At 48.8% G+C, this 16,670-nt stretch overlaps 5 protein-coding genes across 5 annotated transcripts; 3 read left to right on the forward strand and 2 right to left on the reverse strand.

Annotated features, from left to right (window-relative positions):
* Positions 1-497: 497 nt before the first annotated feature.
* On the forward strand, positions 498-1,874 carry FSUBG_9475 (riboflavin transporter MCH5; the record flags this gene model as incomplete). The annotated part of the gene is made up of 3 exons (XM_036687992.1): positions 498-648; positions 698-1,073; positions 1,124-1,874. 3 exons carry the CDS (start codon positions 498-500, stop codon positions 1,872-1,874), a joined length of 1,278 nt encoding a protein of 425 aa, XP_036535052.1.
* A 131-nt stretch (positions 1,875-2,005) lies between these two features.
* On the reverse strand, positions 2,006-8,742 carry FSUBG_9476 (amidohydrolase ytcJ-like; the record flags this gene model as incomplete). Its single annotated transcript, XM_036687993.1, has 5 exons — positions 2,006-3,036; positions 3,094-3,749; positions 3,795-3,815; positions 4,143-8,549; positions 8,600-8,742. The coding sequence occupies 5 exons, from the start codon at positions 8,740-8,742 to the stop codon at positions 2,006-2,008; spliced, it is 6,258 nt and encodes a 2,085-aa protein (XP_036535053.1).
* A 2,026-nt stretch (positions 8,743-10,768) lies between these two features.
* FSUBG_9477 (amino acid transporter) lies at positions 10,769-11,803 on the forward strand (the record flags this gene model as incomplete). Its single annotated transcript, XM_036687994.1, has 1 exon — positions 10,769-11,803. The coding sequence occupies one exon, from the start codon at positions 10,769-10,771 to the stop codon at positions 11,801-11,803; it is 1,035 nt and encodes a 344-aa protein (XP_036535054.1).
* Positions 11,804-12,630: 827 nt separating this feature from the next.
* FSUBG_9478 (C6 zink-finger PRO1A) lies at positions 12,631-14,315 on the forward strand (the record flags this gene model as incomplete). Its single annotated transcript, XM_036687995.1, has 4 exons — positions 12,631-13,099; positions 13,147-13,370; positions 13,427-13,855; positions 13,908-14,315. The coding sequence occupies 4 exons, from the start codon at positions 12,631-12,633 to the stop codon at positions 14,313-14,315; spliced, it is 1,530 nt and encodes a 509-aa protein (XP_036535055.1).
* Positions 14,316-14,525: 210 nt separating this feature from the next.
* On the reverse strand, positions 14,526-15,773 carry FSUBG_9479 (aldose 1-epimerase; the record flags this gene model as incomplete). Its single annotated transcript, XM_036687996.1, has 2 exons — positions 14,526-14,899; positions 14,951-15,773. 2 exons carry the CDS (start codon positions 15,771-15,773, stop codon positions 14,526-14,528), a joined length of 1,197 nt encoding a protein of 398 aa, XP_036535056.1.
* Positions 15,774-16,670: the final 897 nt, after the last annotated feature.

The following is a 16,670-nucleotide window of genomic DNA, read 5'->3' on the forward strand; positions in this document are numbered from 1 at the left end:
CGGGTTGCTTAATCGAAAGCAGGGTAAAGAAGAAAAAAGTCTACCTACCACCTTCCTAGCTAGGCAGCCCTCGGATGTTTCACCAACATGGAAGAATGACATGCGAAAATTATGCAAAGGTTCCATTCAGAGTGGCCAAGAATTTCGTCGTCAAAACGCGGTTTTGATAAGTGGGATAATTTCATGTGATTATTACAAATTCGGTTTATGGAGATAGTACGCGTTCAAAAGTGGCACAGACAATTTGCATTGCGCCTTGATCTGCTGATGTTGAGTTTTATCTTTTTTATCGAGATCCACTGTGGGGAGAAGGGCAGTGGTCCATCACCATATTAGGAAAATGGGAAACGTCCCAGATTGGGTTATCCTAGCAAACAAATTGTCAGAGAAATAGAGATTGATAAGCATGGCGGTTGTATCTCGGCCTATCTTCCCTTCAATTAGGTATGCTGTTCACCTTGTAAGTCAAGGAGATTCATCAATGATTTCCATCAGCAATGGACACTACGAAAAACACAGCCGATGATAACCCTCTCGTCGAAAGCAGTTTTTCGGTCGATGATGCAGCACCAAAGCCTGTTCCAAATGGCGGTTTGCTCGCGTGGCTGCAAGTCGCGGGCTCGTTCTGCCTCTACTTTTGCACTTGGGGTAAGTAATATCGCCAATAGAGGCTATCCAGAATATTGACGACTTGTAGGGCTGATCGCGAGCTTTGGGAGCTTCCAAACCATCTATGAACGCGACCAGTTGTCGAGTCATACACCCTTTCAGATCTCCGTCATTGGCTCTTTTCAGACCTTTTTGATGGTGTTCTCAGGCTTCATAGTTGGCCCGATCTATGACTCTGGTTACTTCCGACACCTTCTGGCAGTTGGATCTACCTTTATTGTCATCGGCACGGTACTTCAAAGCCTCAGTCAAAGGTACTGGCAGTACCTCCTCACTCAAGGTCTTATGATTGGTATTGGCGCGGGCTGCCTATCCATCTTGAGTGTTGCTATTACTTCAATATGGTTTACTACAAAGCTCCCCTTGGTCAATGGACTTGCAGCTTGCGGTAGTGGACTCGGAGGGTAAGTCAGGAAAATTAGCCCATGTTGGTATCTTCCTGACCTCATTCTAGTGTTCTACTCCCCATCATGATACGGGAAATCAATGCGCAGACAAGCCTGCCATGGGCGACTAGGTCTATGGCTTTGTTGCTGTTGGTTCTACTCCTGTTCTCCAACATCGTGCTTCGACCGGGGCCCAACTCCAGCGGACCAGCTCAGCGCAGGCAGCTTCTTGACAATACAGCTTTCACCGACTGGCCCTACGTCCTTTTCGTCGCAGGGTGTTTCTCTGTTTTCTTGGGCATGTACACGCCTTTTGTTTACGTCCAAAGTTACGCCTTAGACAACAACATTGCGTCGACCGATCTTGCAGGTAATCTGCTTGCGATTCTCAACAGCAGCTCCATCTTTGGACGTATCCTGCCAGCTTTCCTCGCTCAGAGTCTCGGACCTATGAACACAATTATCAGTGCAGCAGTCTTACTCGCCACAACAAGCTTGTGTCTCATCTCAGCAACTACAACTCCACGATTGCTTGTTACAGTCATAAGCCAAGGCTTCTTTACGGGGTCCTTCTTCGCGCTACAACCGACCATTTTCGTCAGACTAACTAGTGACCCTCGAAGAATCGGGACAAGATTCGGTATGGCTTTCTCCGTCATGTCTGTCGCACTGCTATTCGGTCCGCCTGTTGGAGGGGCTTTGCGAAGGAGTATGGGGTATACGGCGGCTTGGGTCTGGGCTGGGCTGACTGTTTTCGTCGGCGGCATTTTGATCTTTTGCAGTAGATTGCTGAAAGATAGAAAGTCTTTGATCGTATGATTGATAGAATCAGAACAGTATGGGTGGACTTCACGAGCATAAGCTGTTCAAAGCAAACGTAATAGAAAGAATAAGTTGTGATATACGGATGATGGCGTTTCCATAGCATACTAGTCAATTCAGAAATCTTTCTAAAATACCCGAGATCCTCCAAACCAAGTCTCCTTCACCTCAGCCTTGAGTAACGTCTTAGGATCCCATTCCATATCAACGACAATAAAGTCAGCCAGTTTCCCAGGTGTCAAGCTTCCAACACGATCTTCAGCAAAAACACTCTGAGCTGCACCTTCTGTAGCCGCCACAAACGTCTCACACAAACCTAGCCTAAAGTGCTCGTGTACTATCTTAGGGTTCTCTGGGTTCTTGGAGGATTGCCTGTTGATAGCGACATGGAAATTATGCATAGGTGACCATGGTGATGTAGGGCTATCGGTACCAATCGCCATCAGGGCACCTGCATCGGCAAACTCTCGGTATGCAAACGCTCGTTCATATCTATCCTCTCCAATGAGTTCAGTCCACATGGTCAACGCCGTAGGATCTGCGTGGATGGGCTGGATGGATGCTGTTAGTCCAAGCTTTCCAAGCCTCTTAGCGTCTTCTGGGGAAACGAGTTCCAAGTGCTCGATTCTATGCCTTCGGCCTGGTGTGGCGTGTTTCTCAATAGCATCAATGGCCATTCTCACAGCGCCATCGCCAATAGCATGCAAGGCAACCTGCAAGCCACCAGCGTCAGCCTCTTTGACAACGGGTTCGAGGAACTCAGGTTCCCAGATTGGCGGTGGGCTTCCAGTAGTGGTATACGGCTCAGACAGGTAGGCAGTACATGCGTCGATAATACCATCAGTAATGACCTTGATTCCGACAAGTCGAAGATCAGGACTTGATGTCGAGTTGTACTGCTTGCTCAACTCGATAGCACGCTGCACTTGTTTCGAGATTTTTTCAAGGTCAGCGGTCGGTTTAATGAGCCAGTATGCTGCCAGTCGTAGTGGTAGATTGGGTTCTGTTTCTTTTAGTGTTACGAGAGCGTCCCATGCTTCTTCATCCATGGCCATTTCGACTGCGCCGGTGTAGCCAGCTGCGTTGTACTCTTCTACGGCCGCACGAATTGCCTCTATTCGTTCATGCTTGGGGGATGACTTTGCTTGGAAAGGCCAAACTTTTCAGTTCAGTCAGCTGTTTGTCTGGAAGTGATTAGGTTCTGGACTGCACTCACTGATGGACATCATGGCGCCTTCGTCTAAAAGACCAGATGGCTTTCCATCCGCATCACGATAAATCTTGCCACCAGCCGGATCCGGCATATCATCAACCTCAAGCTCCTTCAGGGCCGCGGTGTTGCACCAGCAAGAGTGTAACGAGCCGGCATCGACGAAAATCGGTCGAAGATCAAGATCATCCAGCATCGCGGCTGTAACTCCACCGGGCGTCATGTAATGTCTCCATCCTTTGCAAAGAATAGTTGTTGTCTCTGGGTTTTCAGCAGCGTATTTCCTGATACATGATCGGATGTCCTCAAGTGAAGTGCATCGCGATAGGTCAAGCTTTCGGAGTGATTGGCCGAGGAGGAGAAGATGCATATGGCCATCGATGAAGCTGGGAAGAACAACACGCTGATCAAGATCGCGGATCTGGATGTCTGCGTCTTGGCTTTGGGAGATCTCACTACGAGACCCAACCGCGACGATCTTGTCGTCTTGAACGAGCATGCAGTCAGAGAAGTGGGCGTTGCCGTTAAGGCCCGTCTCTGTCTTGGACAGAATCCGGCCGTTGACAAATAATGTTTTGGCCATTGTTGGGTAGTAAAAGACTGGTGATGAAATGTTGGAAGATATGGAAGGCCTGAGAGGTTCGAAGAAACGAAAGATCTCTCTGAGATCGACTTTTATAGTACTCACTCGTCTGACTCTAACTTACCCCATCTGAATTCCGAGCTTCCTTCCCAGTGTGTGTTTCTCAGGGATCCATAATAAAGTCTTTGGCGCAAATGATTGCCCAATTAGCATTCTCAGTACCGATTCCGCTACTTGTTCCCCGCTCGGGCCCTTGGAGAGAGGTAAAGGAGGAAACAAAAAGGTAGCTAACTGTACTTAATACATTGAGAGGTCTATAAGGCAAATAAGCTTGGGGATCAATTTGTATTCAAACTACTTATATAATACAGTGCGGGGAAAAGATGACAAAAGAGAGAAAGTAAGAGAGTGATGGGTTTAACCGCCACTTCCGAATGCAGGGTAAGAAGGTGTACTAGAATCACAAGCAAACCTAACAAAGTATTTGCTTGAAGATCCAGAGCCATCAACGATAACAGTACCGTCTGGAGCTGTGACTGTAATGATCATAGAATAATCTCCCTGTGCATTGGCCCAGAAAACCCGGAATGGCGTATAAGTGCCCGCTGTCAGCTGGATCTTAAAGGTTTGGGCGCTGGAAGGCCCCCACGAGAAGTTTTGCGCCAGATCTGCACTAGACCGTGCTTTCGACCATGCTGATAAAGCCTTGCTACCAAACCAAACCAGTGTGACCTCGTCAGAGTACGGTACAACAACAGAGTAAGTACCATTGATTGGCGCATATAAGTAAGCCCGGTGGTTAACAGCCTTATACTGCCATGTTTGACTTGGTGCGCCAGGATAAATAACCTGGGCGGGGCCGGAGTTTCCTGATTTCACGCCGCCTGGTTCTGTGATACCAATTGAATGCGTGATACCAGTGTAAGTCGGCGAGGCTGTTGCAAAATAGGATATGTTGAGGGAGGAGTAGTTCGGTGCATCAGCGTTGTAGAACGAGTTAGTGTAGATAGCGTATTCCAAACCACCGTTGTCGCATGTTTGATCTGCAGCCTTTGTACCAACTGCGGGCGCGACGACCACCACAGTAGCTGTCTGTCCAGCGGAGGCCGGAGTCCCAGTGGACGTGCTCATGGTTGATACAGTGGTATAATAGTTAGTTACAGTGGTGTATGGCTGGGGATTTTGCATAACAACTGTAGCAACGCCGCCAGGGGAGGTTGGCGATATGGTGGTACTACTAGTTGTTGAGAAAGTACCCCAACTTGTGACGGTCGTATAGGACTGGGGTTGCTGAACAACGACAGTTGCAGTGCCACCCGGAGAACCTGGCGAATAGGTTGTGGTGCTAGCTGCTGAGAAGGCTCCCCAGGTCGTGGTAGTTGTATAAGGCTGAGGGTTTTGAACAACCACAGTACCAGTGCCACCTGGAGAGTTTGGCGGATAGGTAGTGGTGCTGGCTGTTAAGAATGCACCGTAAGTTGTTACGGTTGTATAGGGCTGAGGGTTTTGAACAACAACAGTTGCAGTGCCACCCTGAGAGATTGGTGAATAGGTAGTGGTACCAACTGTTGAGAAGGCACCCCAGCTTGTGACGGTTGTGTAAGCCTGGGGCTCTTGAACAACGACAGTGGCTACAGCACCTTGGTATGCTGGTGCCATTGTAGTAGTTCTTTCTGCTGTAAAGCTGCCATAGCTTGTCACGGTTGTATATGACTGGGGTATTCCTACGACAACAGTATTAACATCACCTGGAGATGCCGGTGCCAAGGTGTTTGTCACAGCTGCTGTATAGGAACCATAACTGGTTACAGTGGTGTACCGCTTGGGACTTTCTACAACAACAGTGGCAGAATCTCCAGGATTAGCCGGCTGCTTTGTCGTAGTTACAGGTGCAGTCAGACCATCAACATAGGTCGTGACGGTTGTGTATCCCTGAGGATTCTCTACAACGACAGTGGCCACGCCTCCAGGCCCAGTAGGTGGTAGCGTTGTAGTAGTAGGTGCAGTCCAAGCACCATAAGAAGTCACAGTCGTATACAGCTGGGGACTCTCAACGACAACGGTGGCAGGGTCCCCAGGTTGAGCCGGTAGATTGGTCGTAGTCAAAGGTGCAGTCAGACTGTCAACATATGTTGTGACGGTTGTGTATGCCTGGGGACTCTCGACTACGACAGTAGCAGGATCACCAGGATTTGCCGGCCGGTTTGTCGTTGTCAGGGGCGCAGTAAGGCTGTCAATATATGTTGTGACGGTTATATATGCCTGAGGGCTTTCAATAACAACAGTGGCTGGATCCCCCGGGTTGGAGGGCCGTTTTGTCGTAGTTAAAGGTGCAGTTATGCTGTCAACATATGTTGTCACGGTTATGTATTCCTGAGGGCTCTCAATCACAACAGTGACAGGATCGCCGGGACTGGCCGGCCGTTTCGTTGTTGTTAGAGGCGCTGTCAGACTGTCAACGTATGTTGTGATGGTTGTGTATGCCTGAGGGTCCTCAATCAAAACAGTAACAGGATCCCCTGGATTTGCTGGTTGGTATGTCGTAGTCACAGGTGCAGTTAGACTGTCAACATAGGTTGTAATGGTTGTATATGGCTGCGGAAGATTGACGATCACAGTCATCACATCGTCTGGATTATCTACCGGTAAGGTTGTAGATGCCGGGCCCGCGAGGCCTGGAATGTAGCTTGTGAGTGTCGTGTAGGACTGAGGCAGGTCAACCTCGACAGTAGCAAATTTTGCTTGAACGTCGAATGGGTATGTTGTAGTCGCAGCAGTAGTCATACCATCTTTGTGCCTGGTGACGGTTGTGTAAGGCAGCGGAAGATCAACTTCTACAGTGCCGACCTGCCCTGGAACAGAGGGTGGATATGTCACAGTGTTGGCTGCGGTGAAAGAGCCATAGCTGGTGACTGTAGTGTAAGGCTGAGGTAGATCAACCACGACTGTGAGAGTCGGGTTGGGTCCAATACTGTTGCCGTCTTCAGTTGTCGTCGTAGCAGCTGTGACCCTTCCATATCTGGTAGTCGTCACGTACATCTGTGGATCAAAGACCACGACAGTGCCCGTTTGACCTGGGCTCGTTGGCGTGATAGTAGTTGTAGATTCAGCCGTCACGCCCCCGTACGAAGTAACCGTCGTATATGGCTGTTGCATCAAAACCATAACGATACCTGTCTGTCCAGGAGCAGGGGGAGGCGAAGTATATGTGGTCTCGGTCGAGACGTCGCCATACGAAGTAAAGGTCGAATATGGCTGGGGACTGAAGACCACCACGGTACCTGTTTGACCTGGGGTAGATGGAGAGATTGTAGTTGTAGACGCAGCGGTGAACTGTCCAAAAGAAGTGGTGGTCACCCACTGATCAGGCTGATACACAATAACAGTGCCCGTAGCATCGGGATCAGTTGGAGTTATGGTAGATGTAGATGCGGCGGTGAATTCTCCATAAGATGTGACGGTGGTCCAGTGATTGGGCTGGTATATAATAACCGTGCCCGTTGCACCTGGAGCAGTCGGAGATATTGTAGATGTAGATGCAGCTGTGTATTCCCCATGAGACGTGACGGTCGTCCAGTGGTCAGGCTGGTACACAATAACAGTGCCTGTTGCCTCTGGAGCAGTTGCAGATATGGTAGATGTAGAAGCAGCTGTGAACTCCCCGTAAGACGTAACTGTCGTCCACTGATATGGCTCATATACCATGACAGTGACTGTCTCTGCTTCAGAAGATGGTGACATGGTGGTCGTGGATGCGACTGTAGCCGATGGGTCGTAAGAGGTGATGGTTTTCAACTGTTGTGGCCTGTAAATAATAACGTTGCCTGTTGCGCCTGGAGCAGTTGGATACATAGTGGTGGTTGATGCCGCCGTGACACTTCCATAGGAAGTAAATGTGAACCATGGATCTGGCTGGTATATCAGGACGGTACCCGTCTGATCTGGAGAGCTCGGGGATATTGTCTGAGTAGATGCGGCTGTGATTGTTGCGTCATATGTGCTGACTGTCACCCACTTATATGCTCTATACACGACTACCGTGCCTGTATGATCAGACGCAGAAGGCCACATAGAGGTTGTTGAGTCAGATGAAACTGCATCATCATAAGAGGTGGTGGTCACCCAATCGTATGGATCATAGACAATAACCGTGCCAGTGGCGCCAGGAGCACTGGGAGTCATTGTACTTGTGACTATAGCTGTAAGCGAGCCATCGTAGGATGTCACGGTAACATAACGAGCTATCGGGCTCGGTACCACAATCACCACTGTACCAAGACCAGGTCCTGACGGGGTCTCGGTGATAGTGTAGGTACCGGTCTCGGTGCCGGTGCCGGTGCTGGTGATGGTGGTATAGTCAATTGGAGCATCCGAGGTCATTTGAGATCTGGCCGCCATGACCCAAACGGTGCCAATCTCACCGGGTCTAGTTGGAGATTGCGTGGTGGTCATAGCATCAGTACCAGTTCCTTGAGTGGTTATTGTAGTCCACGGCACTGCAGGATCTGAAGAAATGGCGGAGCCACCTTGAGAAACGGCAGAACTTTCTGGAGAAGAACTGTCGGTATCTGAAGGAGCTAAAGCCAAGACCGGAGCTTGGGACAGAGGAGCATTTGTATCGTTTTTCCTGTAACCTTGCATTCTGACGATCACGGTTACTATGTCGCATGCATTTTGGGTAGGCAGAGTGGTTGTCTCAGGCTCAGATATAATACGATCAGTCGACGTTAATATGGTCACATGGCTCTCGACCATGATAGTTCCACAGGATGGATTCTGAGAGTCCAAGAGGGGAATGTTGTATGTAGTGTTGGGTTCACCATGTCCATAAACGGGGAAAGTGGCAGTGTACGTAGCATCGGTTCGGATGAGAAATGTGCTACAGGCATTAGCTAAAGAAAGCCAGTGAGAAACCCCTAGATCTCATACCTTGTCAGAGTGTCATACTGCGTAGATGATCCGTCAATGATCTCAATGGGCTGCGTCTTGACGTCCCGTGGTTCCAGCTTTGCATCGGATACCGTGCCTAAGAAGGCCAGGGCCCAAAAGAGCATCATGCGCCGAAGCGACATGATGAAGGAGGGTAGAGAAAAAAGAAAAGAGTATCAATTGGGTATACTGACGAAGTTTAATGAATGATTAGCCGATCAACTGACAAGACAATGTAAATGAATGAGCCAGAGAGCGTTCGGAGAAAGTACGAGACTTGAGAGTGACATACAGTCTTTATCATGAGCTACTACCAGCAGAACTTACTTTCTTTTACGTCATGTGCCTTGATCGACGGCATGGATGCGGGAAACTTTCAGTAGGCTATTATTTAGTGCGATTTCGGTGCTTACAAAAAGATTCGAGACCGTGTTCAGTGTCCGACCCGGTCGCAGTTGAGGCTTGTGGCTGAGAGCCTCTGTCACCGCATTGAACTTGCTAACATGAGTGCTGAGCAACCTGGCTTTCGGCTAGCTCGGCAATGTCTTTACCGCAGTAAGAAATGAAATGATTTTACTACAATTTGGGTTAGTAAGTTCTGCACGTCTTTTGTTTGGCCGGCCTCTGTAGTGATGCAGATGGAATGCTGAGTTCTCTGTGGTGATCTAAGCTCTCAGCCACAAGTCTCAATTGCAATCAACACATCTAAGGAATGCAATATCAATCAGTGGGAGTCTACTTTGTGTCCATTTGAGGAGAGCCTTTCTAAGTGTTTTTTTAGATACGTAATTGGCATAAGGGAAAGAGGTCTGGGCTCTTTTGGTGGCATTTCTAGCTTAGAATGCTCAAGTCTGCCTCGACACTAGAAGGGCCAGCTTTTACCTATACATTAACTTGATTTAAGTCTGGTAATATCTGTATAGGGAGCATCTCTCCTCTATCGTTTTAGTTTATCTAGACTTGATCAGCAAGTAAACAACATCCAAGACATGTCTCCCGACCATTGGATCTGCACAGTACGGAAGCGATCAAGCCACTTAAGCTAAAGAGAAACAAGTAACACGCTAGCCGGAGCGAAGCCGAGAAGCTAGACCAACACCGGGGAAATCCAGGGGCCGCACCGAGTAAGAACTTACTTCCGGCATGGGTAGTAGCTCCTTTGGTCCTCGCGTGATACTAAGGTTGTAAGTTCATACTAGCCATGTTTCGCCCGACGCCATCAGATCTGATTTGCATTGCTCTGTGAAACCTTATCCTCGATCTCGACCAAGCCTCGTAATGAACTGTGAGATTTGAATATACTATACTGAAATGAAAAGGTAGCTAATATCCAATTCGCATTCTCAGCACTACTTCGGCTCGGCTATTAGTGCCCCCGCTTAGTCTCCGAAACGAATTCCCATTGTTCACCATTTCCGAGCACGTCTGATCTTGTCCTCTTGATGCGGAATTAAAGTTGCAGGTTATTAGTAACAGATTCCTCAATACGGAGAGGGTGGAGATAATTTTTATCCAAGATATCAGGTAGTTGATAGACGGTGAATAAGATAGAGTGTTCTGGTCTGATTTACGAATGCATTGACAAATTCATATCTATACAGTTGAGTATGCGATGCATCTCATATACAAGGCAGAATCAACAGCTCGCTTCGAGTATCCATCATGCCGGATATTCGTTCAAACCGCGCCCTACAGCTACAAGCACCCACTAACCATCCCGCCCTTCATATCATAGCTCGCTAAGCACTGGGTCGGAAAGCGATGGTTTACGGGCCCAGAATTGGTCGGTCGATAACCCACTCAAACTCGGAATTAGTCGAACCGGGAATTCGCCAACCAATCATTGCGCTTGGCAATTCCCAAATGTACTGACGATATGATCGGAAAACTCTTATCGCGTGGAGTTCATGCTCGTTGACACTCTTCCCCACGGGGTTATCGGTCCATGGGATTGGATGCCCAGTACGAGCTTGCCTTGTCGGGGATATATAGACTTCATCCTCCCCATAGCAATGAACTTCTTCAACCTTCTCTTTCCATCAAACAAGTCCCCTTGGTTCTTTCATAATGAGTCATCTCAAAGCTACAAACGACTCCGACGTTATCGTTGCGGCCGAAAAACAAGATGGCATCCACCGTCAAGCATCCTTCAGCGAAGCTACAGCCTAGATGTTCCAAACCGACCTTGAAAAAGAAAAGACCATCCAAGGCACAGCCCACTTCCATCGCCTAGGTTGGAAGCGCCTTACCGTCGTCCTCATCGTCCAAGCCATTGCCCTCGGTAGTCTAAGTCTCCATGGAGCTTTCGCTACCCTCGGAATGGTCGCTGGCGTTATATTGTGCATTGGAATCGGCTTGATCGCTATGTATGCTAGTTACATGGTTGGTCTTGTCAAGCTGCAGTACCCTGACATCGATCATTATGTCGATGCTGGTCGGCTTTTGATGGGAGGCTTTGGAGATAAGCTCTTCGCTGTTGTTTTCTTGGGGCTGCTGATCTTGGCTACTGGCTCTCACTGCTTGACCGGCACCATTGCCCTTGTCAAGATCACGGGAAGCAGCGTATGTACCCTCGCCTTTGGGGTCATCTCTGCTGTCATCCTTATGGTGCTCGCTATTCCACCTTCGTTTACTGAGATTGCGATCCTCGGTTACATCGACTTTATCTCTATCATCCTTGCGATCGGTTTCACCATGATCGCCACTGGGATTCAGCGGTCAGACGCCCCAGGTGGCTTCTCATCTTCGACTTGGTCAGCGTGGCCGCAAGACGACCTCAGCTTCACCCAGGCACTTACAGCGGTATCCAATATCGTCTTCTCGTATGCATTCGCTGCAGCCCAATTCTCCTTCATGTCCGAAATGCATACCCCAGCCGACTTCACCAAATCCATCGTCACTCTAGGCCTTACAGAAATCGTTCTGTACACAATCACGGGATCAGTCATCTATGCCTTGGTTGGTCAGGAAGTTCAGTCCCCGGCCTTGTTATCCGCCAGCCCATTGGTGTCAAAAGTCGCGTTCGGCATTGCCTTACCCGTCATCTACATCTCAGGATCTATCAACGCCACGGTTGCTTGCAGATTTATCCACGGTCGACTTTACAAGAACACTATTACACGGTTCATCAATACCCGCAAGGGCTGGATCACTTGGTTGGCATTCGTTGCCTTTGTAATCTTCCTTTCGTGGGTTATCGCATAAGCCATCCCATTTTTCTCCGAGCTTCTCGGCATCTGTGCTGCCCTCTTCATTTCGGGCTTCTCCCTCCCATTATGTCGTTCTTCCTTCTCAAGGAGGGAAATTGGTATGATAAGCATAATGTCAAGCGTGCTGCCTGTAACTGCATTGTCTTTGTCGTCGGTTTCTTTGTGTTCATTGCCGGCACATATGCTAGTATTGACCAGACTGTAAGTGTACCGAACAATGCTTTCCATTTTATGCCAACTAATATGACTACAGATTGCCAAATTCCAAGGAGGCAGTGTTGGCAGGCCTTTCTCCTGCAGTGTGGCTTAAAACTTTGTCATTCGATCTCTTTGGCACGGACATTGGTACATGGGTCCATTCTATAACAGACAAATTACTATAGTCAACAAATAAACCTTGCTTGCTCACTTCTATAAGATAAGAGCCATATGCATCCTTCCATCAGATCTTCAGTCTTTCAGGCCTAAGTTCAGCACCTAGACCAACAGGAGTCACTAGCCTCCGCGATCGGAACTCTGTTGAGTTCTTACACTGAGAATCAAGTCGCCTACGATAAATCGCTATCCGTATCCAGGAATAGGCTTAAGTAGTTATTGCAAAGGGCGTCGTTATTCGTTACGAAAGGTCCAGCCCAGTATCCTTCGTTACTCTCCATGAACAGCGCTAGATTTAGCGCTTCAGTGCAACTATGGCCCTGAAGTGGTTTAGTCAATCCACTGAAAATCTCATTAAAGCGCCCATGATCCACTTCTTCTGCCCTCGCTTGATTTCCCACCTTGCATACTCAATTCCGAGCTTGACAAAATCCACATCAGCAGATCATGCCCCGTGGACGCAGGGGCTGTTGGACATGTCGCATCCGACACAGAAGATGTGACGAGTCATCCCCAGAGTGCAAAGAGTGCAGTACGCGGAACATTACCTGCCATGGATATGATCTCGACCCGCCAGCATGGATGAACAATGATCAGTTACTGCAAGAGGAGCTTCGCCGCATCAAAATTGCAGTCAAGGAGAACTTCCGACGCGTCAAAACCATTCAGAATCGCCAGCTTGCTCGGTCGACAGCTCAAGCAGCACAAGTTTCGCGTGCCAAAGCGACTTCTCGACCGCAAAGCGAGATAACTGACAGTCCGACACACGCCGGTTCATCAACTACAAACACCGTCTTCCGAGAGGCGCAATATCTTGTTCACTACCTCGACTACATCTTTCCCATTCAGTATGCTTTCTACGTCGATGCACCGGATCAGGGAGGCAGAGGATGGCTCTTCTTCCTTCTAGAGCGAAGTAAGAGAGTCCCCGTCCTACAATTGTTCACTCTGACCACTGTACAGATGCACCCCTTCGAAATGCAGCTCTGACCCTCTCTGCCTTCCATCAACATACCTTCTCACCATACCATACCGAAAATCAAGAAGACGAACTGTTACAATACCATACTAAAGCACTTCAGGAACTTCGACATGTCGTGCGACATCGAGACGTTGGTGCTTCTGCCGACAACATCGAGGATTGGCTCAAGTTCCTTGCTGGCGGTATGTTCTTGATCTCCTTTGAGGTAACGCCCCAAGACTAGCATATAAATTTCAATCTCCGTCATCTGACTTGCTCAAGGTCTTCCAAGGCGGCACAAACAACTGGCAAGCCCACTTCAACGCCCTCGTATCCGTCATCCAGAACCTTACATCCTCCGACTTCGACTTTGACACGTCGAATCCTTCAAGCCCAGATTTCGACTTCCAGCGAGGCATGAATACTGCACAAAGGTTTATTCTGTCGAACCTCGTCTGGATCGATATACTTGCGCCTCTGGCTACGGGGACTGCGCCGAGGCTACCTTATCATGATTGGTTAAACGCTGGAAAGATTGATATGTCGAGAGTTATGGGTTGCTCCAACTGTATCATGATCGCGATCGGTGACATGATGACCTTGGATTCAGAGGCTATAACATTGGATAAGGAGGCTTTGCGAGTCGCCATAGATGACTTGGAAGAACGCATACATAACGGAATAGAGGCGGCATTAGATGATGAATCAACGGTTTGTATCTTGTTCACTTTTACAAGGTTACAAGTGAATATTTGCTAATTAGCCCCATCAGTTGACACCAACAAACCGCTCGGTAACGCACCTCTTCGCGACCGCAGCACTCGTGCAGCTTTACACTCTTGCTTCAGAACACAACATCACTGCCCCAGATCCTCACAGCGCAGTGTCACGAGTCGTCGACGTATTGGACAACCTACCTCCACATATATCGCTACGAGCAACACCATGGCCTCTGTGCGTTGCCGGGTCTATGGCACTTCCTCCCCATGAGCAGTACTTTGACGCTTTATTGACAAAGCTCATGAATCATGCTGAGGCGGGGTTTACAAATTGTGGTACGGTTTATAGTGTGATACAAAACGCGTGGAAGCAACGACGGCGAGATCCGAGTAGAGCTTGGAGTGCAAGACAATCGATGGAGCATATGGGTATTTGTGTTCTTCTAATATGACCCTCTTTGACGAGGCGCTGGAGGCAATATTAGGCTTGTTCAGGCCATTAGTACAAGCCCACCACTGAGGAACGTATATACACCAATGCCCTTAGAAATATTAAGTACAATATTACGTCACAGTCAAACCTCCATTGTCGCTTCATTCTACAATAGAAAGCCGTTCAAATATTATCAATTACTTCATCTACCCAACCCGGCATTTATAGACTACTCCTTGCCCTTGAGGCTGAAGCGGTACTTAGCCTGAAGAACATAAGGGTTGCCACCAGGCTCATAGAGCTGCTTCTCAAGCCTCTGCCACTCAGGATTGTTGATACCGTCAATGTAGTCCTGAACCTCAACAACCATGCATCCGTACTTAGGGATAATTCGGGGGAAGTCCTTGTTATCCTTGAGACCCTGGGTCTTCTTGAGAGGCATGGTACCCTTCTGCTGAGTGCAGCTGTAGAATTGGAAGGCGTCCTGATCAGTGTAGATGTCGAGCTGGATGCCAGACCAGGCGGAAGCGATAGTGGCCACGGGGCCCTCAGTTCGCCAGTCAAAGTTGCCGAGCTGGCCGCGGTTGACGCTGTAGCAGGTGTCTGAGATTTGTTAGCGGTGTTATAAGCTATATCGTGTGGATGGTTACTAACCATATCCTGTGCAGTTGAAACCGCAGTTGTTCTCCAAATCCTTGTTGTTGGCTTGGTCACCAATCATCTTGGGCTTGCTCCAGAAATCATTCACAGATCCTTTCTTGTTGGGAATGATATCGCCAGTGGGGATAAGAATGTTATCGGTCGCAACACGCTGGCCACCGTAGGGCATATACATAGAATGGTTGGAAATGGTGTTTGTCTCGTTGTTAGAGAAGCCGTCGAGGTTCCAGTAGGTATGGCTGGTAAGCATGATGGGGGTCTTCTTGGTGGTTGCAAGAGCAATAATCTTGAAATCCCAGTCCATGCCGGTCAGGGTGTAGGTGACGTAGGAGACAACCTCTCCAGGGAAACCTTCCTTGCCATCAGGGTCAACGATGGAGAAGGTGATGCTGGAGTCGGTGTAGGAGACAACGGTAAAGTTGCGCCAGTCCCAGCCATCGGGTCCGCCGTGGAGAGTATCAGCGCCCTTGGGAGAATCGGGCGTAGGGTTGTCGTTAGGCGTGACGTGATACTTCTTGCCGTCAATCTCGAACGTGCTGTTGCGAATACGGTTGGCGTATCTTCCGGGAATTCCTCCAAGATGGGGGTGAGACTCGTCAATGCTATAGTGCGTAGCATTGTCGAAGCCAGCGACGATATCTCGGGTGATACCGTACTGGTCGTCGATCAGAAGATTGGTGATGGAGGCGCCATAGGGAATGAAAGCGGCTTGGATGCCATCTCCCTTGATCCAGTATTTGCCATCCTTGTCGGGACCCTTGCCTTTGGTCGCAAGGGCCAGTGGGATGAGAGCAGCAACGACAGCCTTGAAGAACATGATTGCGGATGATCAAGGTGGAGACTGGCCCAGCAAAAAGGAGCGAAAACTCCCAAGCTTTATAGAAAAACCGACGATCTCTGTTTTTCCACGGGTCAACTTCCACCAACGAAACCCCTCTCCAATTGAAGGATTTCAGGGTCTCTTTCGGTGATCGTCTGATGAGCTTTCAAGTTCAATGACTGGTGCGGCTGTCATCGTCATCCAGGAACTTGCCATTGATCCGCGATCCTGGGGTAGTTTTGGAGCTAAGAAGCTTCCCCAGGTTTTCCGCGCGAGTGTAATTGGTGCGCCTGGGTCGGGTAATCTTAGCGAACTCTGTCTTGACATGGTTGTGCGAGTCTGGATTGGGATCGTCGTGCGGGGGAAATTCAGGCTGTTCGCACGTTCATGGGGTTTCTACAGGTTCAAGAGCCGTATCCCGCCGAGGGATTGACCGAGACAAGGCTGGTGGTAAGCGGTAGTTATGCGACGGGTGACAGCTTCACAGCCCCTCCAATCAAGTTGACAAGCTAGTTTGAAGCTCGAGAGATGTAATTTATGTGATGAATAACCGACCTGGCTATACTTTACAGGCTGAATGGATTCAATTGAAGTGTGTTTGTAAAGATTATGAATCTGAAAAGTCGGGGAGCTAAACGAGGTTGGGGAAATATTATTGCAAGGGTCTGGGAACTTATGAGAGGTCTGACGTCATTGTCTCTCGTAATGATACCCTAGAGTCGAACGTGCAGAATTCCATGTTACATTTCGTGATGCTACCTGTGAGCTTGTGATGATCATCTGTGGACTGTCAGACATGCAAATCAAGATCATCTGGATGGGCACGGCCGCCTAAGTTCAGGAACCAAGGCTTAGTGACTCCAAGAGGGCATGAAAACGTGGCTCTGTGACCTT

This window comes from Fusarium subglutinans (genome assembly GCF_013396075.1).
Source record: "Fusarium subglutinans strain NRRL 66333 chromosome Unknown NRRL66333_c0000147, whole genome shotgun sequence".
Taxonomy (NCBI): domain Eukaryota; kingdom Fungi; phylum Ascomycota; class Sordariomycetes; order Hypocreales; family Nectriaceae; genus Fusarium; species Fusarium subglutinans.